General features: G+C 46.6%; 1 protein-coding gene across 1 annotated transcript in view; it reads left to right on the top strand.

Moving 5' to 3' along the window:
- The window catches only part of dph1 (diphthamide biosynthesis 1), a 592,086-nt gene that overhangs the window by 545,571 nt on the left and 27,906 nt on the right, over positions 1 to 18,609 (top strand). The window contains exons 10-11 of the mRNA XM_080210803.1: positions 13,169 to 13,247; positions 16,468 to 16,602. Coding sequence (XP_080066929.1) covers positions 13,169 to 13,247; positions 16,468 to 16,602 — 214 coding nt within the window. The remainder of the gene's footprint in view (positions 1 to 13,168; positions 13,248 to 16,467; positions 16,603 to 18,609) is intronic.

Here is an 18,609-nt window from a genome sequence, read left to right as displayed (position 1 = left end):
ACACACACACACAAACGTTCACACACGCGCACACACAAATGTTCACACACACACACAAACGTTCACACACGCGCACACACAAACGTTCACACTCACACACAAACGTTCACACACACACAAACGTTCACACACACGCACACAAATGTTCACACACACACACAAACGTTCACGCGCACACACACAAACGTTCACGCGCACACACACAAATGTTCACACACATACACAGATGTTCACACACACACACAAACGTTCACATGCATACACACACAAACGTTCACACACTCAGAGCCCGATTTCACCCATGCATGAAAACTTGGTAAAGTCGGGTGTGAGGTAAGTAGCGCGATCCCCGCCAACCTCAGCACCGGTTCCCCCTGTACCAAGGCCCGAAAATGGCCACGATCAGGACGCATGTATTTAAATTGACTTAATGGGCTGCACTTTACCGGCACTTCCCCCCTTTACCACCACATTCGCCCATCCAGAATTGCGCAAAACAGACATGTTTCATAGAAGTCCTATTTGGGTGTTAGTGAGGAGGTAGGTGCTGAGTGTCCAGTGGCTCTCTGCTTGAGATTGGTGGTGGTGGGGGGGGAAGGTGGGTCCACTGCCACTCTGCCTGAGATCAGTGGGGAGGTGGGGGGGCACGATTGGTCTGGATGGTGGAGGGGGTGGGGGGTAAGGGAGTTAGTAATGTTGTGAGGGCGGGGATCAGGGGGAAGTGTTATCCGGCCTGGGAGGGATATGGCAGGGGAACAGCATTCTATCTTTTTCATCCTCACATGCATAGTTGAAGGCGCTGATTGGAGTTGCCGCATTTTGGGCACAATAAACCCCGCCTGCAGGCTTCTGCAGCGCGGTTCGGAATCACTGATATTTTTGCAGACAGAGTGCGTTTGGGGGGCGCCTGAGAACAGGTCTAAATGTCAGATCTGAAACACTCCCAGTTTCATGTCTGCCCAACACTTAGAATCAAAATGGTAAAATAGAGCCCTCAGCCTCACTCTCTCACACACACACACACACACACACACACACACACACACACACACACACACACACACACACACACACACACACACACACACATATATATACACCTACACACACACTTACACACACACCCTCAAATTCACACACACATATATACACACACAAATTCACACACATACACACGCACACATATACACACATATTCACACACACACACACATCCACACTCAAATTCACACACACACACACACCTGCACACATTCTCTCACACACACACACACACTCATCACACACACAAATTCTCTCTCACACAGACACGCACTCCCATTCGCATACACGCACGTTCTCTCGCACGCACACACACTCAACATGCACACATACACAGATCCATTTGCACACGCACACACACACACACGTGCACACATACACATTCCCACATACTCACCCTCCACACTCATTGCCAATATTCGAATGTCTGTACTTGAAGTGGAATAATATAGAACTTTACAGCACAGAAACAGGCCATTCGGCCCAGCTGGCCCATGTTTCTGCTTCAGGTCCACACAAGCCTCCTCCCAACCTACCTTGATCCCACACCATCAGCATATTCTTCTAATCTATCCCCCTTTATCTAGCATCGAGTGTTTATCTAGCATTCGCTGATGGTGGATTCCTTGTTATTCGAGTATCTCCACACTGTAAGTGATTTCATCAGCTTCGGGGGGTTGGAGATGCTCCACTGTCAGGCAGGGATGGACAGATCTTTGGTCCCTGGCAGAATTAGCGATATGGGGTGAAGGTGGGAAGTTGTTGGAGGAAGATGGGATCCTTTGCCACAGGAGTAGTGGAGACAGAGACCTGGAGTTGTGGGAGAGAACATTGTAACCAGCCAAGAACAGGGACAGTTTTGGACTGTTCTGGCAATGATCCACTGGGCCGAAGAACCTCCCCCCTTACAGAATCATCAAGTCACTGTGGTATGGCACAGGAAGAAGCCATTCAGCCCGTTGAGTCCCTCCTGGTCCTATGCTATACCCCTCCATGGTTTCCCAATAAAGTGACTCACTCTGCCTCCAACATCTTCACTGCTTCAGCAGACGTTTTATTAAAAAGGAAAGTTGGACGTGATATTTTCTTGCGATTCTGCCTTACTCAAAGGCAATTTAATTATCGTTCGGCCCACTCGCTCGTTGCAGCTTGCAAACATGTCAGGAAATATCCCCGGGCTATTTTCAATGCTTGCATTTTTTTTCTGGTCAAAACACTGACATGATTCTGGATATTTCCATCATGTCAGAGTGTTAAACAACTAGTGAACCCTCGAAGCCAGTGAGCGGAGGACATGGTTCCCCAGGCACTGTGTGTTTAAGTGGACACAGCTTCTCATGGGTTGGAAGGTACTTTTGTACAAATAAAGAAGGAATTGAATTTATAAAGCACTTTGCTTAGTGTCAGGATATCCCAATCTTACATCCAGCGAAATACTTTTGGGAGCACACTTACCACTGGAATGTTGGAAGTGTGGCAACCAATTTGTGCACAGCAAGCTCCCATAAATAGTATTCTGATAAAATATGATATTGACCAGATAATCCTTTGTCCTGAAATGATGTTGGCTGAGGGATAGATGTTCATCACAACACAAGGATAACTCCCCCTGGCCAGGGGATCTTTTACACCTACCTGAGAGAGGGTGGTTTATCATCTCATCTGAAAGACAGCGCTTGCAACAGTGCGGCACTCCCTCGGTACTGCACTGGAGGCTTAGCCTGGGTTATGTGCTCAAGTGTCTTGGAGCAAGACCTGAACCCACAATGCATAAGCCTGAGCAGATAGGCCAGCACTGAGAGAATGCAGCAAAGTCCATCCCTAAGCCAACATCAAGAAGAGAAAGCGAGTCATTATTGCATTGTTTCCAGGAACTTACCGGGCGCAAATTGGTTGCTGTGTTTCCCACACGACAACAGTGACAACACTTCAAACAGTAAGTACTTCACTGGCTGCAAAGCACTGGGGGATGTTTGAAGCTTGTGAAAAGTGCTAGAGCAGCACAGTGGTTGGCACTGCTGCCTCACGGGTTCGATTCCCGGCTCTGGTCACTGTCTGTGTGGAGTTTGCACATTCTCCCCATGTGTGCGTGGGATTCCTCCGGGTGCTCTGGTTTCCTTCCACTGTCTGAAAGACGTGCTGGTTAGGTGCATTGCCCATGCTAAATTCTCCCTCAGTGTACCGGAACAGGCAATGGAGTGTGGTGACTCGGGGGTTTTCACAGTAACTTTATTGCAGTGTTAATGTCAGCCTGCTTGTGCCAATAATAAATAGAAAATGATATCAATGCAGATTGCTTTTGTACCAACAATGCTGGGTCTGCATCAGTGTTGCCCTGCCATGATTAGCTGCTTGAATGTAGAGTGGGGGGTGGAGAGGTGCATTGAACTCAAAATCTGTTGTGATAACAGTAACATGGCCAAGCTGACAGGCTGTTTAAAATCGCAGGGTGCAGCTGGAACAAAGCTGCAGCCTGTAAATGGGGACAGTGGGTAAATCACACAGCAGACATGGCACTTATCATTTTTTCCTTTGGTCAATTGTTTAGTGTTACCTGAAGAGGAAACTCATGTTTCCTGTTAATTAACAGCCCAATGTCAATCAATAGTCTGTCAACCCACTGAGCAACACCCGCCCACTCTGACCAGCAAACGGTTCAAACGCTTCTGATCCATTTGTCTCTTGTCAGTTTGTTTCCTGTTCAGGAGACACGGAAAGTACAGACGCCCAACAGTGCCGAGTTAAACTGAACATGAACCAGATCTCTCTGACGTTTATTGATCTCTGCAAATCTCAGCACTTTATTCTTCCCTTGTTGCTTAAAATAGCTTTTCAGTCTCTCTTATAATCCAGTGTCCAGTCAGTGTCTGTTATAATCCAGTGTCCAGTCAGTGTCTGTTATAATCCAGTGTCCAGTCAGTGTCTGTTATAATCCAGTGTCCAGTCAGTGTCTGTTATAGTCCAGTGTCTGGTCAGTGTCTGCTATAATCCAGTGTCTGGTCAGTGTCTGTTATAATCCAGTGTCTGGCAGTGTCTGCTATAATCCAGTGTCTGGTCAGTGTCTGTTATAATCCAGTGTCTGGTCAGTGTCTGCTATAATCCAGTGTCTGGTCAGTGTCTGCTATGATCCAGTGTCTGGTCAGTGTCTGTTATAATCCAGTGTCTGGTCAGTGTCTGTTATAATCCAGTGTCTGGTCAGTGTCTGTTATAATCCAGTGTCTGGTCCGTGTCTGTTATAATCTAGTGCCCAGTCAGTGTCTGCTATAATCTAGTGCCCAGTCAGTGTCTGCTATAATCCAGTGTCCAGTCAGTGTCTGCTATAATCCAGTACCCAGTCAGTGACTGTTATAATCCAGTGCCCAGTCAGTGACTGTTATAATCCAGTGCCCGGTCAGTGTCTGCTATAATCCAGTGCCCAGTCAGTGTCTGCTATAATCCAGTGCCCAGTCAGTGACTGTTATAGTCCAGTGCCCGGTCAGTGTCTGCTATAATCCAGTGTCTGGTCAGTGTCTGGTCAGAGTCTGCTATAATCTAGTGTCTGGTCAGTGTCTGCTATAATCCAGTGTCTGGTCAGTGTCTGCTATAATCCAGTGTCTGGTCGGTGTCTGTTATAACCCAGTGTCTGGTCAGTGTCTGCTATAACCCAGTGTCTGGTCAGTGTCTGCTATAATCCAGTGTCTGGTCAGTGTCTGTTATAATCCAGTGTCTGGTCAGTGTCTGCTATAATCCAGTGTCTGGTCAGTGTCTGCTATAATCTAGTGTCTGGTCAGTGTCTGATCAGTGTCTGCTATAATCCAGTGTCTGGTCAGTGTCTGCTATAATCCAGTGTCTGGTCGGTGTCTGCTATAACCCAGTGTCTGGTCAGTGTCTGCTATAACCCAGTGTCTGGTCAGTGTCTGCTATAACCCAGTGTCTGGTCAGTGTCTGCTATAATCCAGTGCCCAGTCAGTGTCTGTTATAATCCAGTGTCCAGTCGGTGTCTGTTATAATCCAGTGCCCAGTCAGTGTCTGATATAATCCAGTGCCCAGTCAGTGTCTGTTATAATCCAGTGTCCAGTCAGTGTTATAATCCAGTGTCCGGTCAGTGTCTGTAATAATCCAGTGTCCGGTCAGTGTTATATTCCAGTGTCCAGTCAGTGTCTGTTATAATCCAGTGTCTGTCAGTGTCTGCTTTAATCCAGTGTCTGGTCAGTGTCTGTTATAATCCAGTGTCTGGTCAGTGTCTGTTATAGTCCAGTGCCCAGTCAATGTCTGCTATAATCCAGTGCCCAGTCAGTGTCTGCTGTAATCCAGTGCCCAGTCAGTGTCTGCTATAATCCAGTGCCCAGTCAGTGTCTGTTATAATCCAGTGCCCAGTCAGTGTCTGTTATAATCCAGTGTCCAGTCAGTGTTATAATCCAGTGTCCAGTCAGTGTCTGTTATAATCCAGTGTCCGGTCAGTGTTATAATCCAGTGTCCAGTCAGTGTCTGTTATAATCCAGTGCCCAGTCAGTGTCTGTTATAATCCAGTGCCCAGTCAGTGTCTGTTATAATCCAGTGTCCAGTCAGTGTTATAATCCAGTGTCCAGTCAGTGTCTGTAATAATCCAGTGTCCGGTCAGTGTCTGTTATAATCCAGTGCCCGGTCAGTGTTATAATCCAGTGTCCAGTCAGTGTCTGTTATAATCCAGTGTCCAGTCAGTCTCTGCTATAATCCAGTGTCCAGTCAGTGTCTGTTATAATCCAGTGTCCGGTCAGTGTTATAATCCAGTGTCCAGTCAGTGTCTGTTATAATCCAGTGTCCGGTCAGTGTTATAATCCAGTGTCCGGTCAGTGTTATAATCCAGTGTCCGGTCGGTGTCTGTTATAATCCAGTGTCCGGACAGTGTTATAATCCAGTGTCTAGTCAGTGCCTGTTATAATCCAGTGTCCGGTCAGTGTTATAATCCAGTGTCCGGCCAGTGTTATAATCCAGTGTCCGGCCAGTATTATAATCCAGTGTCCAGTCAGTCTCTGTTATAATCCAGTGTCCGGCCAGTGTTATAATCCAGTGTCCGGCCAGTATTATAATCCAGTGTCCGGCCAGTATTATAATCCAGTGTCCAGTCAGTCTCTGTTATAATCCAGTGTCCGGACAGTGTTATAATCCAGTGTCCAGTCAGTGTCTGTTATAATCCAGTGTCCGGTCAGTATCATAATCCAGTGTCCAGTCAGTAGTATAATCCACTGTCTGGTCAGGTACTTGCTCCTGTCCTTTCCTTTGCTATTGGGAATCTGGATTGGGATTGATTCCACACTGTGTTTGCTGATCTCCCAGTCGCCTGTCATCCCAGTTCTTCACCTTGCTCCCATTCTGGTCTTTCCGCCCTCGCTCTGCTGCAGTGTACCAATGAAGCTAACCCCAAGATGAAAGAACTGTCCTTCATCATTTGACTGGACACTTTACCGCCTTCTGGAATCAGCGTTAAGCTCAACAATTCAGATCATAAATCTTGGCCCTATTTCGCTCAATGTCGTTTTCCTCCTTTCACCTATTTTGCAGGTATCCTGAGAAGTTATCCTTCCCACTGTCCCAAGATGCCCAGGTTAGGTTGATTGGCCAAAGTAAGTTGCCACTTAGTGTCAGGGAGATTAGCAGGGTAAACATGTGGAGTTACAGGAATAGGGCCAGGGTGGGATTGTGGTTAGTGCAGACTTGATGGGCTGAATGGCCTCCTCTGCGCTGTAGGGATTTTATGATTCTATGGATTCAATGACCCTGTCATTCATACCTTCTCTAGATCCATCTTTTCTTCTTTTACTTGTCACATTAACACTCTCTTTGCCCTCGCACCGTGAAACCTTTTGCCGTTTAATCTCTCCTTCTCTCCATCTATTACAGCCTCTTCCCTTTCATTTCCCCCTTGTACCTTTCACTCACCCTCCACCAGTAATGTTTCTAGTTTTGCCTGGTTCTGATGTAACAACGTGGGTCAGAAGCTGCAAGACCCATTGAACATTCTCTGTTTTTGTTTGAGATTTGCAGCATTTTTGCTTTTGCTCTGTAACCTGGTGGCTGGGTGATCTGCGCTAATTCATAGACAGTTTGCAATAATCTTAACATCCACATGTAGTCTCTCAGAGAAGCTCGAAGGAAGGACTCACTTTCTGTGCTTGGCATTAAGCTTATTGATGTTCAAATAGCCATTTGATGGCACAGAACCTGCATGTTGCTGCAAAGAGATACATGTCGTTGAAGTTTTTCATCCTGCACTCAGCAGGACAAACACAAGAATGCCAAATTTCAAAGGCTCACAACAATTTACAATGCAAGGAAAAATATTTCAGCGCTTCGGCAAATTGCACGCTCTTTTCATCAATATGTAGAAAATGTTCAAACTCCTCAAATGCTGGCCCCCTCCCGAGGACAACAGCAATCCCAAAATGCACATTAACACTTGACTTTGTACCTCCTGCAAGCACAGCATGAGCCACTCTCTCTCTTCCACATTCTCTCTTTCACCTTCTTCCGTCAGGAAAAAGATACAAAAGTCTGAGGTCATGCACCAACCAACTCAAGAACTGCTTCTTCCCTGCAGCTGTCAGATTTTTGAATGGACCTACCTCGCATGAAGTTGATCTATGACTGTAACACTACATTCTGCACACTCTACTTTCCTTCTCTATGAATGGTATGTTTTGTCTGTATAGTGCACAAGAAACAATACTTTTCACTGTATGCTAATACATGTGACAATAATAAATCAAATCAAATCAAATCAAACTTTTTGTATTGAAATACTCCTCCAGTTTGCAGTAAAAATTGAAAATGATGGAAAAGCTCTGTGGGTTTGGCAGCATCGATTGGGAAAGAGAAACAGAGTTAACATTCTGAGTCCAATTTGACTCTCCGCTGGAACTTGGGTTCCCCACTCTGGTTTGCCATCTCTCTGCCGCTGGACACACATCACCCATTCGCAGCAGCTGTGGCTGGGCACGGATTCAGAGCAGGAACCGTGACAGTTTCCCTGGTCACCCGCTGTCCAGCTCAGGGACGCAGAAATTAATAGTAGCATTCTGCCACTTAAAGGCTTGGTTGCCAAGGGCAACCTTCAAGGTGACACCGCATCATACGGTCCAGAGCTTTGCCTTTTCACGCTTGTGTCCAAAAAGGGAATTGTCCTATTTACACAATCCCAGGGAGGAATATGATCCCAGCAAATTTGGCGTTTCTAGAGTGCAGATTAATGCCAGGTTAAGCCCTTCTAATTTCACAGAGGATACTTTCTGAAATGTGGCGTCTCTGCTGACTTATTTATTCTGGATGACCCTTGTCACAGAAGCTATACCAGCCTGGTGTGCGTGACACTGCATAGATACAATCTGATGTGCCAGGCATGGAAATAGCGTGGAGATAAAAATAGAACATCCTGGAAACAATGCAACAGGTTGTTCAGTTTGTTAAAGGGGGAAAGAGGCCGGGGATTGTCCGCTTCCAGGCTCCCTCATCGAATGATTAAAGGGAAGGCAGGCAATTCCTTTAACAAGAAGGCAGGGAAGGGTCAACTGGAGGTCAGCGAAGGAACTTGCTGAATACAACAACTACTTGCATTGATTTAACGCCTTTAGCATTGTAAAATGACCCAAGGTACTTCACCACAGAATGTGATTTCGGAGAATCTGATACCCACTCACATAATGGTGTAACTAGGACAGGGACGGCACGGTGGCACACTGGTTAGCACTGCTGCTTCACAGCGCCAGGGACCCAGGTTCGATTCCAGCTTAGGTGACTGTCTGGTTGGAGTTTGCACGTTTCTCCCTGTGTGGGTTTCCTCCTGGTGCTCCAGTTTCCTCCCACACTCCAAAGATGTGCGCATTAGGTGCATTAGCCATGCTAAATCACCCCTTAGTGTCAGGGGACTGGCAGGGTTAATATGTGGAGCAACAAGAATAGGTCCTGGGTGAGATTGTTTTCGGTGTAGACTCAATGGACTGAATGGCCTCCTTCTGCACTGTAGGGACTCTATGATTACAGATGACCAAAAGCTTGGACAAAGAGGAGAGTTTAAGGAGTGTGTTGAAGGAGAAGAGAGAGAGAATCAGATTTAGAATAAGAATTGCAGAGCTTAGGGCCTGGGCAGCTAAAGGCACGTCAGCTGGTGTTGGAAATGAGCTGTGCGAGAGGCCAGATTTGGAGAAAAGGGTGAAATACTGCAGAGTTATAGGGCTGGGGGTATTTGTAGAGGTAGGAAGGCAGTATGATCCTAAAATTTCCAGGCTTGTGTTTGAATCCTTCCATAGCCTCACCCCCTCTCTATCTCTTTCATCTCCTCATGCTCCACATGCTCCACAACCCTTGGAGAAATCTGCATTCCTCCAGTACTGGCCTCTGAAGTGTCCCCAGTTTTACTCCCTCTGCCATTAGCCTCATAGATACGCAGTGGAATTGTCTCCGTACACCTCTCCACCTCTCTCTGCTCCTTCAAGACACTCCTTATAACCTGCCTCTTTGACCAAGTTTTTGGTCAACTGACCTAAATATCTTTTTTGTGGCCCTGTGTCACACTGTTTTATAATGCTCCTGTGATGCGCATAGGGTCGTTTCATTGCGTTAAAGGTGTGATATAAATATAAGTCACTGTTGTGTGGCAGCGCTGTGTGGTACACGAGCCACTGATCCATCAAGAGCCGTCACGTGGACCATCCTCACTCAGTTATGTTTAAAGAAGAGATTACAGATATCGACCTCCCGGGTGATAAGGTCACCACAGTAAGCCAGATTGACCAGAGCTTGCACTACTGGGCCTGGACTGAGGTTTCTGCCCGTTATGTTCCAGAGAGAAGGATGGGGTGGGTGGGGGAAGCGGAAAATCATCTGATTGCGATCCCAACCATTCATACTGAAAAGCATGTGCTGTGGCGTGATGCCTCTGCAGTTAAACAGCCAGTCAGAATCAAGTCAAGGGTGGCACAATGGTTAGCACTGCTGCCTCACAGTGCCAGGGACCAGAGTCTGACTCCGGCCTCGGGTCACTGTCTGTGTGGAGTTTACACATTCTCCTTGTGTGTGTGTAGGTTTTCTCCGGGTGCTCCAATTTCCTCCCACATTCCAAAGCTGTGCAGGTTAAGTGGATTGGCCCTGATAAATCGCCCCTTAATGTCCCAAGATTTGATTTGATTTGATTTATTATTGGCCCATGTATTAGTATACAGTGAAAAGTACTATTTCTCGTGCACTATACAAAGCATACCGTTCGTAGAGAAGGAAAGGAAAGAGCGCAGAAAGTAGTGTTACAGTCATAGCTCGGGTGTAGAGAAAGATCAACTTAATACGAGGTAGGATCATTCAAAAGTCTGATTGCAGCAGGGAAGAAGCTGTTTTTGAGTCGGTTAGTAAGTGATCTCAGACATTTGTATATTTTCCCAATGGAAGAAAGTGAAAGAGAGTGTGTTCAGGATGTGTGGGGTCCTTAATTATGCTGGCTATTTTTCTGAGGCAGTGGGAAGTGTAGACAGAGTCAATGGATGGGAGGCTGATTTGGGTGATGGACTGGGCTTCGTTCACGACCTTTTGTAGTTTATTGTGGTCTAGGGCAGAGCAGGAGCCATACCAAGCTGTGATACAACCAGTAAGAATGCTTTCTATGGTGTATGTTTAGAAATTGATGACAGTCGTGGCGGACATGAAAATTTTTTTAGCTTCCTGAGAAAGTAGAGGTGTTGGTGGGCTTTCTTAATTACAGTGTTGGCATGAGGGACCAGGACAGGTTGTGCAGAATAGACAGATGTGCAAGTTAGGTGGATTGGCCATGCTAAATTGCCGCTTAGTTCCTAAGATGTGTAGGTAGGTGGATTGGCCATGCTAAATTGCCCCTTAGTTCCTGAGATGTGTAGGTTAGGTGGATTGGCCATAAGAATTTGCCCCTTAGTGTGTAAGTGAAAATCTGTAGAAGAAAACAGGCCTTTGAAATGTGGATGTTAAGACATTTGCTTAAAAGTCCATCCAAAGACCGTAAGAGAAATACTTGAAATTGCAACAGCAAGAGTATAAAAAGTGACATTCAGATAAGGAAATCATTTTGGCCATTTGATCAGAGAACTCATTTCGAGGGCAAAGTTTAGGGCAGCAGAAGGAGGGGTGGCCCTCAGGAGTAGTGAGATGATGGGAGTCACAGAGCAGTCATTGACCAGCAACAGTGGATCTGTGTGAGGATGGCACAGAGTTGACAAGTGTGGCCTCCCATGAGAGCAGATCCCCTCTCTGAGTAGCCCCAAGCGAATGAACAGGTTCATTCAGTCTAGGATCACCTACCCTCCAAGTTACTGGGGCCTTGGCTTGTTTGATTCTTGATTTCCCAGTATTGTGTGTCCTGGTTATCAGGACCCTGGTACTATTTATGGGAGCTGTTAAGCGATGATTATATGTGGCTGAGTTACCGTCCTAATCCAGTAATCTTGCAGAGGGGCCATCCATCTCGGACACAGCCAGTTAGTGGAATTATCCATTCCCCCTTTTAATGTTTTACTTTTGAAAATTCCCTCCTGCTTCCTGGCTGGGGTAAGGTTCCAGGAGCACTTTGCCCAAGCTTCGTTGGAGTGGCCAACTCTGATTCAATGTATTGTTATGGAAATCTCTGGGATTTGAAGAGCATTCTCCAGAACACTGCTGTGTACAATCCCGAGGAAAACTCATCAGAAATCGGGATTCATTGTCAATTTCATTTCTCCACCAGATAGAAAAATGTTGAGAATGGGGGAACAAGACTGGCTAACAGTCAGGCATTACCCTATGGGGTAGTGAGTCTTTTCGCTTTCCACATAGCATGGGAAGGCCGTACATCACAAGGGTGGAGGCATTGGTCGATTAATGTCTGGGGCTTGGAGAGCATATGTTCAAACCTCTTAAGAATACATTGAATTAGATTTGGCCGCTCCAATGGAGCTCCAGTGACTGGTTAGGACTGTAACTCAGACACATATACCTCATAACAACTCCTATAAATAGTACCAGTGTCCTGATGACCAAGACATACAATACTGGGAAATCAAGGATCAAACAAACCAAGGCCCCTGGAGGGGACCGGTAAGATGTTGTGTGTTTGTTCCATGTCCAGTAACTTTGCAGACAGTCTGTATAAAATATTCAGGAGCTGCCTGCTCACAAGGTTGTAGCACTAAAAACGATTTACTGCCTGATCACAGTTGGCACCATCAAGTTGGCCTCTGAAATATTTGGTGTCTGCAGGGAGCTGGTTGATTCCACTTTACGTGGCCAAGTTCCTCCTCAGAACCTTTTCCTGTCTCCCCCCACCATCCCTCCGAAACCCCCCGTGCTGGAGAATAAGTTGGGGGCAGCTTCAGTCACCAACAAACCTCACAGTGAAAGTGCCAGATGGGTTTAGGACAGAGGGCCGGGGAACGGATGCAGTGTGATGGGACACTGCTCTGTTTCGGAGAGAGCGGGGACCGGAATGCTGGGGGCCTAGGGTAGAGTCACAGTCCTACATGGAGGGAGGGTGCTGTATACATGTGACCAGGACTTGATGGTTTGAGTTATAAGGAGAGGCTGGATAGACTGGGACTTTTTTTTCCCTGGTGAGTAGGAGACTTAGGAGTGACTTTATAGAGGTCTATAAAATAACGAGGGGCACAGATTAGCTAGATAGTCAATATATTTTCCCAAAGGTAGGGGAGTCTAAAACTAGAGGGCACAGGTTTAAGGTGAGAGGGGAGAGATACAAAAGGGTCCAGAGGGGCAATTTTTTTCTGCAAATCTACAAAATATTTAAAGGGATAGACAAGGTAGATGCAGGTAAGGTGTTTTCCTTGGCTGGGGGCTTTAGAACCAGTGGCACAAATTCAAAATAAGAGGGAAGCCATGTAGGGCCAAGATGGGGAGAAATTTCTTTACACAGCCTGGTGTGAATCCTTGGAATTCTCAATGTTTAAAGTAGAAATTGACAGATCTCTGATTATCAATAATGTAAAGGGTTATGGTTGTGAAAGGTATTGAAATGTCTGATCAGTCATGGTCGTATTGAATGGTGGAGCATGCTCGAGGGGCTGAATGGCCTGTTCCTGTGCTGTTCTTGTTGTCTATGTGTGATATCGCCCATTGCTCTGCTGATGAGACCCTTACTCAGCATGCTGCTTTGTTTTCTCTCTAGGTGGGTGCAGGTTGCCTGTCCAAGACTTTCCATCGACTGGGGAAAGGCTTTTTCCAAACCCTTGCTCACACCGTATGAGGTAAGTGGCCATGGGATACGATGCTGTGAAAGTTCTGGAGAGGATAGGGAGGAATGGGGGGCGGGGACGCAGTTTACTAGGATCTCAGCGCCTGTCAGGATCAGCATTCTGAGGTATCTCACGGGTGTCACAGATCAATGAATTGTGATCATACACCACAGAGGAAGGCCTTTGATCCCATTGTGTCTATGCTGATGGCCCCAAACACAATGAAAAGGAACGTATGGCCCACCTGCAGCTGCTGCTTGTCATTACCCATCACCTTCCCCCAACGCCAATTAGACCGAGCCAGCAGGCAAGATCCAGATTCTTCTTGCACTAGAGACTGCCTATCACGGTGAGAGCTCGCTGTTACCTGAGGTGCCTATTTGAGTTGTGGTTGCTAACTCTGTGGGACATCTTCCTGGAGGTGATCTCCCAATGCCCTGCCCCCAAACTCCCGCCACTGGTCGCCCATTCTCATGTTGCCCAGCCTTTCTTCTCCAGTTGGAGAACCAATATTCTCCAGTACCTGAATTAATAATTTTTGATAGTCAATCTAAAAACCTTCTCCGCCCTCCCTCTCCCCCAATATACTTGACAGTTTTAGAACTAGCAAACAAAGGAATTTTCTCCGATCTCACCCGGCTGGGATTTTCCAACCACGCCCCAGGGCTGGGATTCTCCGACCTCGCCCCGGGGCTGGGATTCTCCAACCTCTGTGTGACCTCCCGCACTGTCAGTGCTGTCAAATGTCTGCACTGTGAACGGGGTGGTGACGGATTCGATGGGGGCACCAAGAGAAGGAGAGAGAGGGAGGCAATGTGGTATTATTGCTAGACTATTAATCCAGAAACTCAATTAACATTCTGGGGACCCGAGTGCAAATCCTGCCACGGCAGATGGTGGAATTTGAATTCAATAAAATCATGTGTGTGGAATTAAGAATCTACTGATGACCATGAAACCATTGTCGGAAAAACCCATCTGGTTCACTAATGTCCTTTGGGGAAGGAAATCTGCCGCCCTTACCTGGTCTGGCCTACATGTGACTCCAGAGCCACAGCAATGTAGCTGATTCTCAACTGTCCTCAGGTATGAGCAATAAATGCTGGCCAGCCAGCGATGCCCATGTCCCACGATTAAATTAAAAAAATATATTTTTTGAGCAATCGCTCGGAAACAAGAGAAAAGCAAAAGGAAGATTGAGTGCAACGCAAGCTCAGGACATCAATCAGCAAACAGAGCATCGATTGCCAAATGATATGGGGGGAAATAACACAATTGTAATTTGCAGCAAACAATTGATAATTAAGCTTTAACCGCACACGGAGAGGAAATGAAATAAAAAGATTAATTATATCAATTATTCAGGATAAGGCTATCTGTGAGAGAAAGAAAGTATCCAGGAGTCCAGGTTCATTCATTATGTGCACTGCCTGCACTGCTGAAGAATAAAGGTCACACGGGGAGTCCTGATTACTCGGATAAGCTGGATAAATCCTCCACTGTGACACCAAACTTTCACCGTCTCCCATGACTCACAGTCTCCAGCACAAAGAGGCAGCCATTCTTCAACTGGTAATTGGTACGAGAAATCAGCAGGCCCCAAAAATAGATGCCCCCTCCCCCCGCCCCATCCCCAGGGCGGTCCAGCTGCCCGCTGGGTGTAACCAGCTCGAGACAGGGCCGTGAGGAACCTGCTCCTGGTCACAGTGAGGTCAGAGTTTTCAGTTTCTGTATTTCCCTCTCCTGGGAAACCCTCGTGATTCCTCGCTGTTAAGTGGGGAACAGCAACAATTGAGTCCCCAGAACTCCCAAGTTCCAAGTTGGAAAAACAGTTCGGATCAGTATTCTCATTTGTCCATTTGACTGGTTTTACCTCCTGGGTACACCACAGGCACTTGAACAAAGAACAGTACAGCACAGGAACAGGCTCTTCAAGCCTGTGCCAATCACATTGTCCTATTGAGACCAACCACTAATATCCCTCTATTCCCCGTTTGTTCATGTGTCTATCCAGACAAGTCTTAAATGTGGCTAATGTAACTGCCCCAACCACCTCACCTGGCAGTGCATTCCAGGCCCCCACCTGGGGGCCGTCTTTCCAGAAAGAACAATCCCAGTTTATTCAATCTCTCCTCACACCAGGCAACATACTGGTCAACCTTTTCTGCACTCTCTCCAAAGCTTCCACATCCTTCTGGTAGTGTGGTGACCCGAATTGGTGGCCTAACCAAGTGTTTATATCACTGTAACATAATTTGCCAACTTTTATACTTGATGCCCCATCCACAAAGGTGAGCATGCCATGTGCTTTCTTCATCACCTTAAGGATCTGTGGACCTGTACTCTCAGATCTCTCTCTGTGTCTGTGCTCCTGATGGTTCTGCCATTTATTTTGTAGCTCCCACCTGAATTGGATCTACCAAAATGGATCACCTTGCATTTGTCCGGATTAAATTCCATCTGCCATTTCTCCGCCCAATTTTCCAGTCTATCGATATCCTGCTGTATTCTCTGACAATCTTCATCACTATCCGCAACTCCGCCAATTTTAGTATCATCCGCAAACTTGTTAATCAGACCAAATCATTCATATATATTACAAACAGCAGAGGTCCCAGCACTGATCTCTGTGGAACACAACTAGTTACAGATCCCCATTCAGAAAAACACCATCCCACCGCTATCCTCTGTCTTCAATGGCCAAGCCAATTCTGAATCCATCCAGCTAGATCACCCCTGATCCTGTGAGATTTAATCTTTCACACCAGCCTGCCATGAGGGACCTTGTCGAATGCCAGTGGATCAGTGCCATCACTTTCTCGAAGGCAGTTAGGGACGAGCAATTAATTACCCAACAACACTCATATCCCATGAAAGATTAAGAAAAGGGTAACCTTTGGCCTGGGACAAGGTAGCCATTGTTATCCTGGGAGGAGATAGTCATTGTACTGGCAGGAGGTAGTCATTGTACTGAGAGAATGTAGCCATTGTACTGGGAGGAGGTAGTCATTGTTAGTTTGGCAACAGGTAATCTGCCCCATCAACCTCTCGCCTGAGAACAATAGGGGGTAAAATGATGAAACATCCGAGGGAAAGGCAGTAAGTATTGAGCTAGCTCAGTTAGCTAAGGTAAAGTGAGTGTTAAGCTTGTATGTTTTATTTCTGTGACAGAGTTAGGACCAAGGGTATCCCATGATCTCAATATATTCTGGTCTCCTCCCTCTGTGTTTAGGCAGCTGTCGCTCTGAAGGAGATCGAGTGGCAGCATCGATACCCAATGGACTTTTACGCCAACCTGTCGCTCGGCCCCTGGACCATCAACCATGTAACCCACCGACCTCCAAGGAGGACAAGGAGGACCATAGAGGTGAGTCAAGACTCAAAGTGAGTCATAATTATCTCTTGATGCTGATGATGGTCGGTGTGGATTAGACTGTCCCCAGAATCACTTGGCATGAGAGCAGGTATAGATGTGTAACTGTCTGTCAGCCCTCCTATATCAGTGGCATGGTATTGAGTATGGCAGACACTTACACTGAGCGGCCTTGTTTTATTGGTTAATGCTCTTTGGTTGGGTACAAAAGCATTCAGAGGGACAATTTTTTCACACAGAGGCTGGTGAGTGTCTGGAACAAGCTGCCAGAGGTAGTATTAGAGGCGGGTACAATTTTGTCTTTTAAAAAGCATTTAGACAGTTACATGGATAAGATGGGTGTAGAGAGATATGGGCCAAACGTGGGACTAGCTTAAGGGTTTAACGAAAAAGGGCGGCATGGACGCATTGGGCCGAAGGGCCTGTTTCCACGCTGTAAACCTCTATGACTCTGTGACCCTAAATGACATCTCTTCCCAAACTGACTGAAAATGAGGACTGGGGAATCAAAAATATACAATTTGTAAACCAAATTTGCATTGTCTCTGACGCTGAAGGAGAAGTGAGCCTTGAAGGTGCTCTGGGTTCATGTCCAGACAAAAATGGCCTTTCCTGTGGATGTTAGGTTCAACTTTCCCTCTCTAAATCAGCCTTGGGCCTTCTCACATGTAACCAGACTATCACCATGGGTCAGGCTGCAGAGGTGAGTGAACAAGAAAGGTTTGTGTGCCTTCCTGAAAAACATAAAGATGGTTCCAGCAAATAGCGAAGACTTCATGATAATGAGAGCAGGTAGAGTTTGGGAGTTGTCCTATTGTAAGAAATCAGATATTCCAGCTTCACTGCGCCAACCTCACTCTCCCCTAGGACATTGTTCATTCAGTCACTGGCTGGTGCCAGGAATCCTGATCCCATTCAAACATTCAAAAAGGAAATGGAAAGTTTCCTGATTCTTGGGGGAGGGGATGGAGGGAAACTGGAATCTACACATCCTTCCTCTGTCTGCATGGGTTTCCTCTGGCTGCTCCGGTTTCCTCCCAGATGTGTGGGTTAGGTGGATTGGCCATGCTAAATTGACCCTTAGTGTCAGAGAGATTAGCAGAGTAAATATGTGGGGAATAGGGTCTGAGTGGGTTTGTGGTTGGTGAAGACTCGATGGGCCGAATGGCCTCCTTCTGCGCTGTAGAGATTCTATGATTCTAAAAGGCCATTCAATCTCTTGGATCCATTCCACCAGGTACATTGAACCCTATCACACACTCTACCCTGCCTGTTTAATCAGGTCCCAGAGAAGATGCTGCCCAAATATTGCATTTTGCTGAATATATCGAAGAGGCAGCAAAAACGCAAGGACTGATTGGGGCGACCGCACCTTTTAGCACACGAGCTCAGTGCCTGAGAATAGACAGCAATGTCCGGTACTACCTAAATGACTCAGAACAGACTTGATGGTCCGAATGGCCTCCTTCTATACTGTAGGGATTCTATGACTCTATGAACTATCAAAGTGACTCACCCTCCCCTAGCCTTCGAGCCAAGGAGTTTGTTTTAGGAAATGAGCTATTTCTTCCCACGGGCAGCATGGTGGCACAGTGGTTTGCACTGCTGCCTCAGAGTGTCAGGGATCCGGGTTCGATTCCAGCCTCAGGTCACTGTCTGTGTGGTGTCTATACATTCTCCCCGTGTCTGAGTGGGTTTCCTCCAGGTTCTCCGGTTTCCTCCCACATTCCAAAGATGTGCAGGTTAGATGGATTGGCCATGTTAAATTGACTCTAGTGTCAGGAGAATTAGTAGGATCACAGGGATAGTGCGTGGGTGGGATTATTGTCAGTGCAGATTCGATGGGCTGAATGGCCTCCTTCTGCATTGTAGAGATTCTATGGGCGGGATTTTACAGTCTCGCTCGACCTGAGAGCGGAAAATCCTGCCTGAGTACAACGAACATTTCCATTGTCTGTCCCTTGCTGCTCCAATTCCCGTGTCAGAAGGGGCAGTAGAATT

Source organism: Carcharhinus amblyrhynchos, chromosome 23 (assembly GCF_965287045.1).
Source record: "Carcharhinus amblyrhynchos chromosome 23, sCarAmb.v2.hapA, whole genome shotgun sequence".
Classification (NCBI taxonomy): Eukaryota; Metazoa; Chordata; class Chondrichthyes; order Carcharhiniformes; family Carcharhinidae; genus Carcharhinus; species Carcharhinus amblyrhynchos.
Note: the sequence above shows the minus strand (reverse complement) of the source record. Positions and strands in the feature narration are given on the sequence as shown.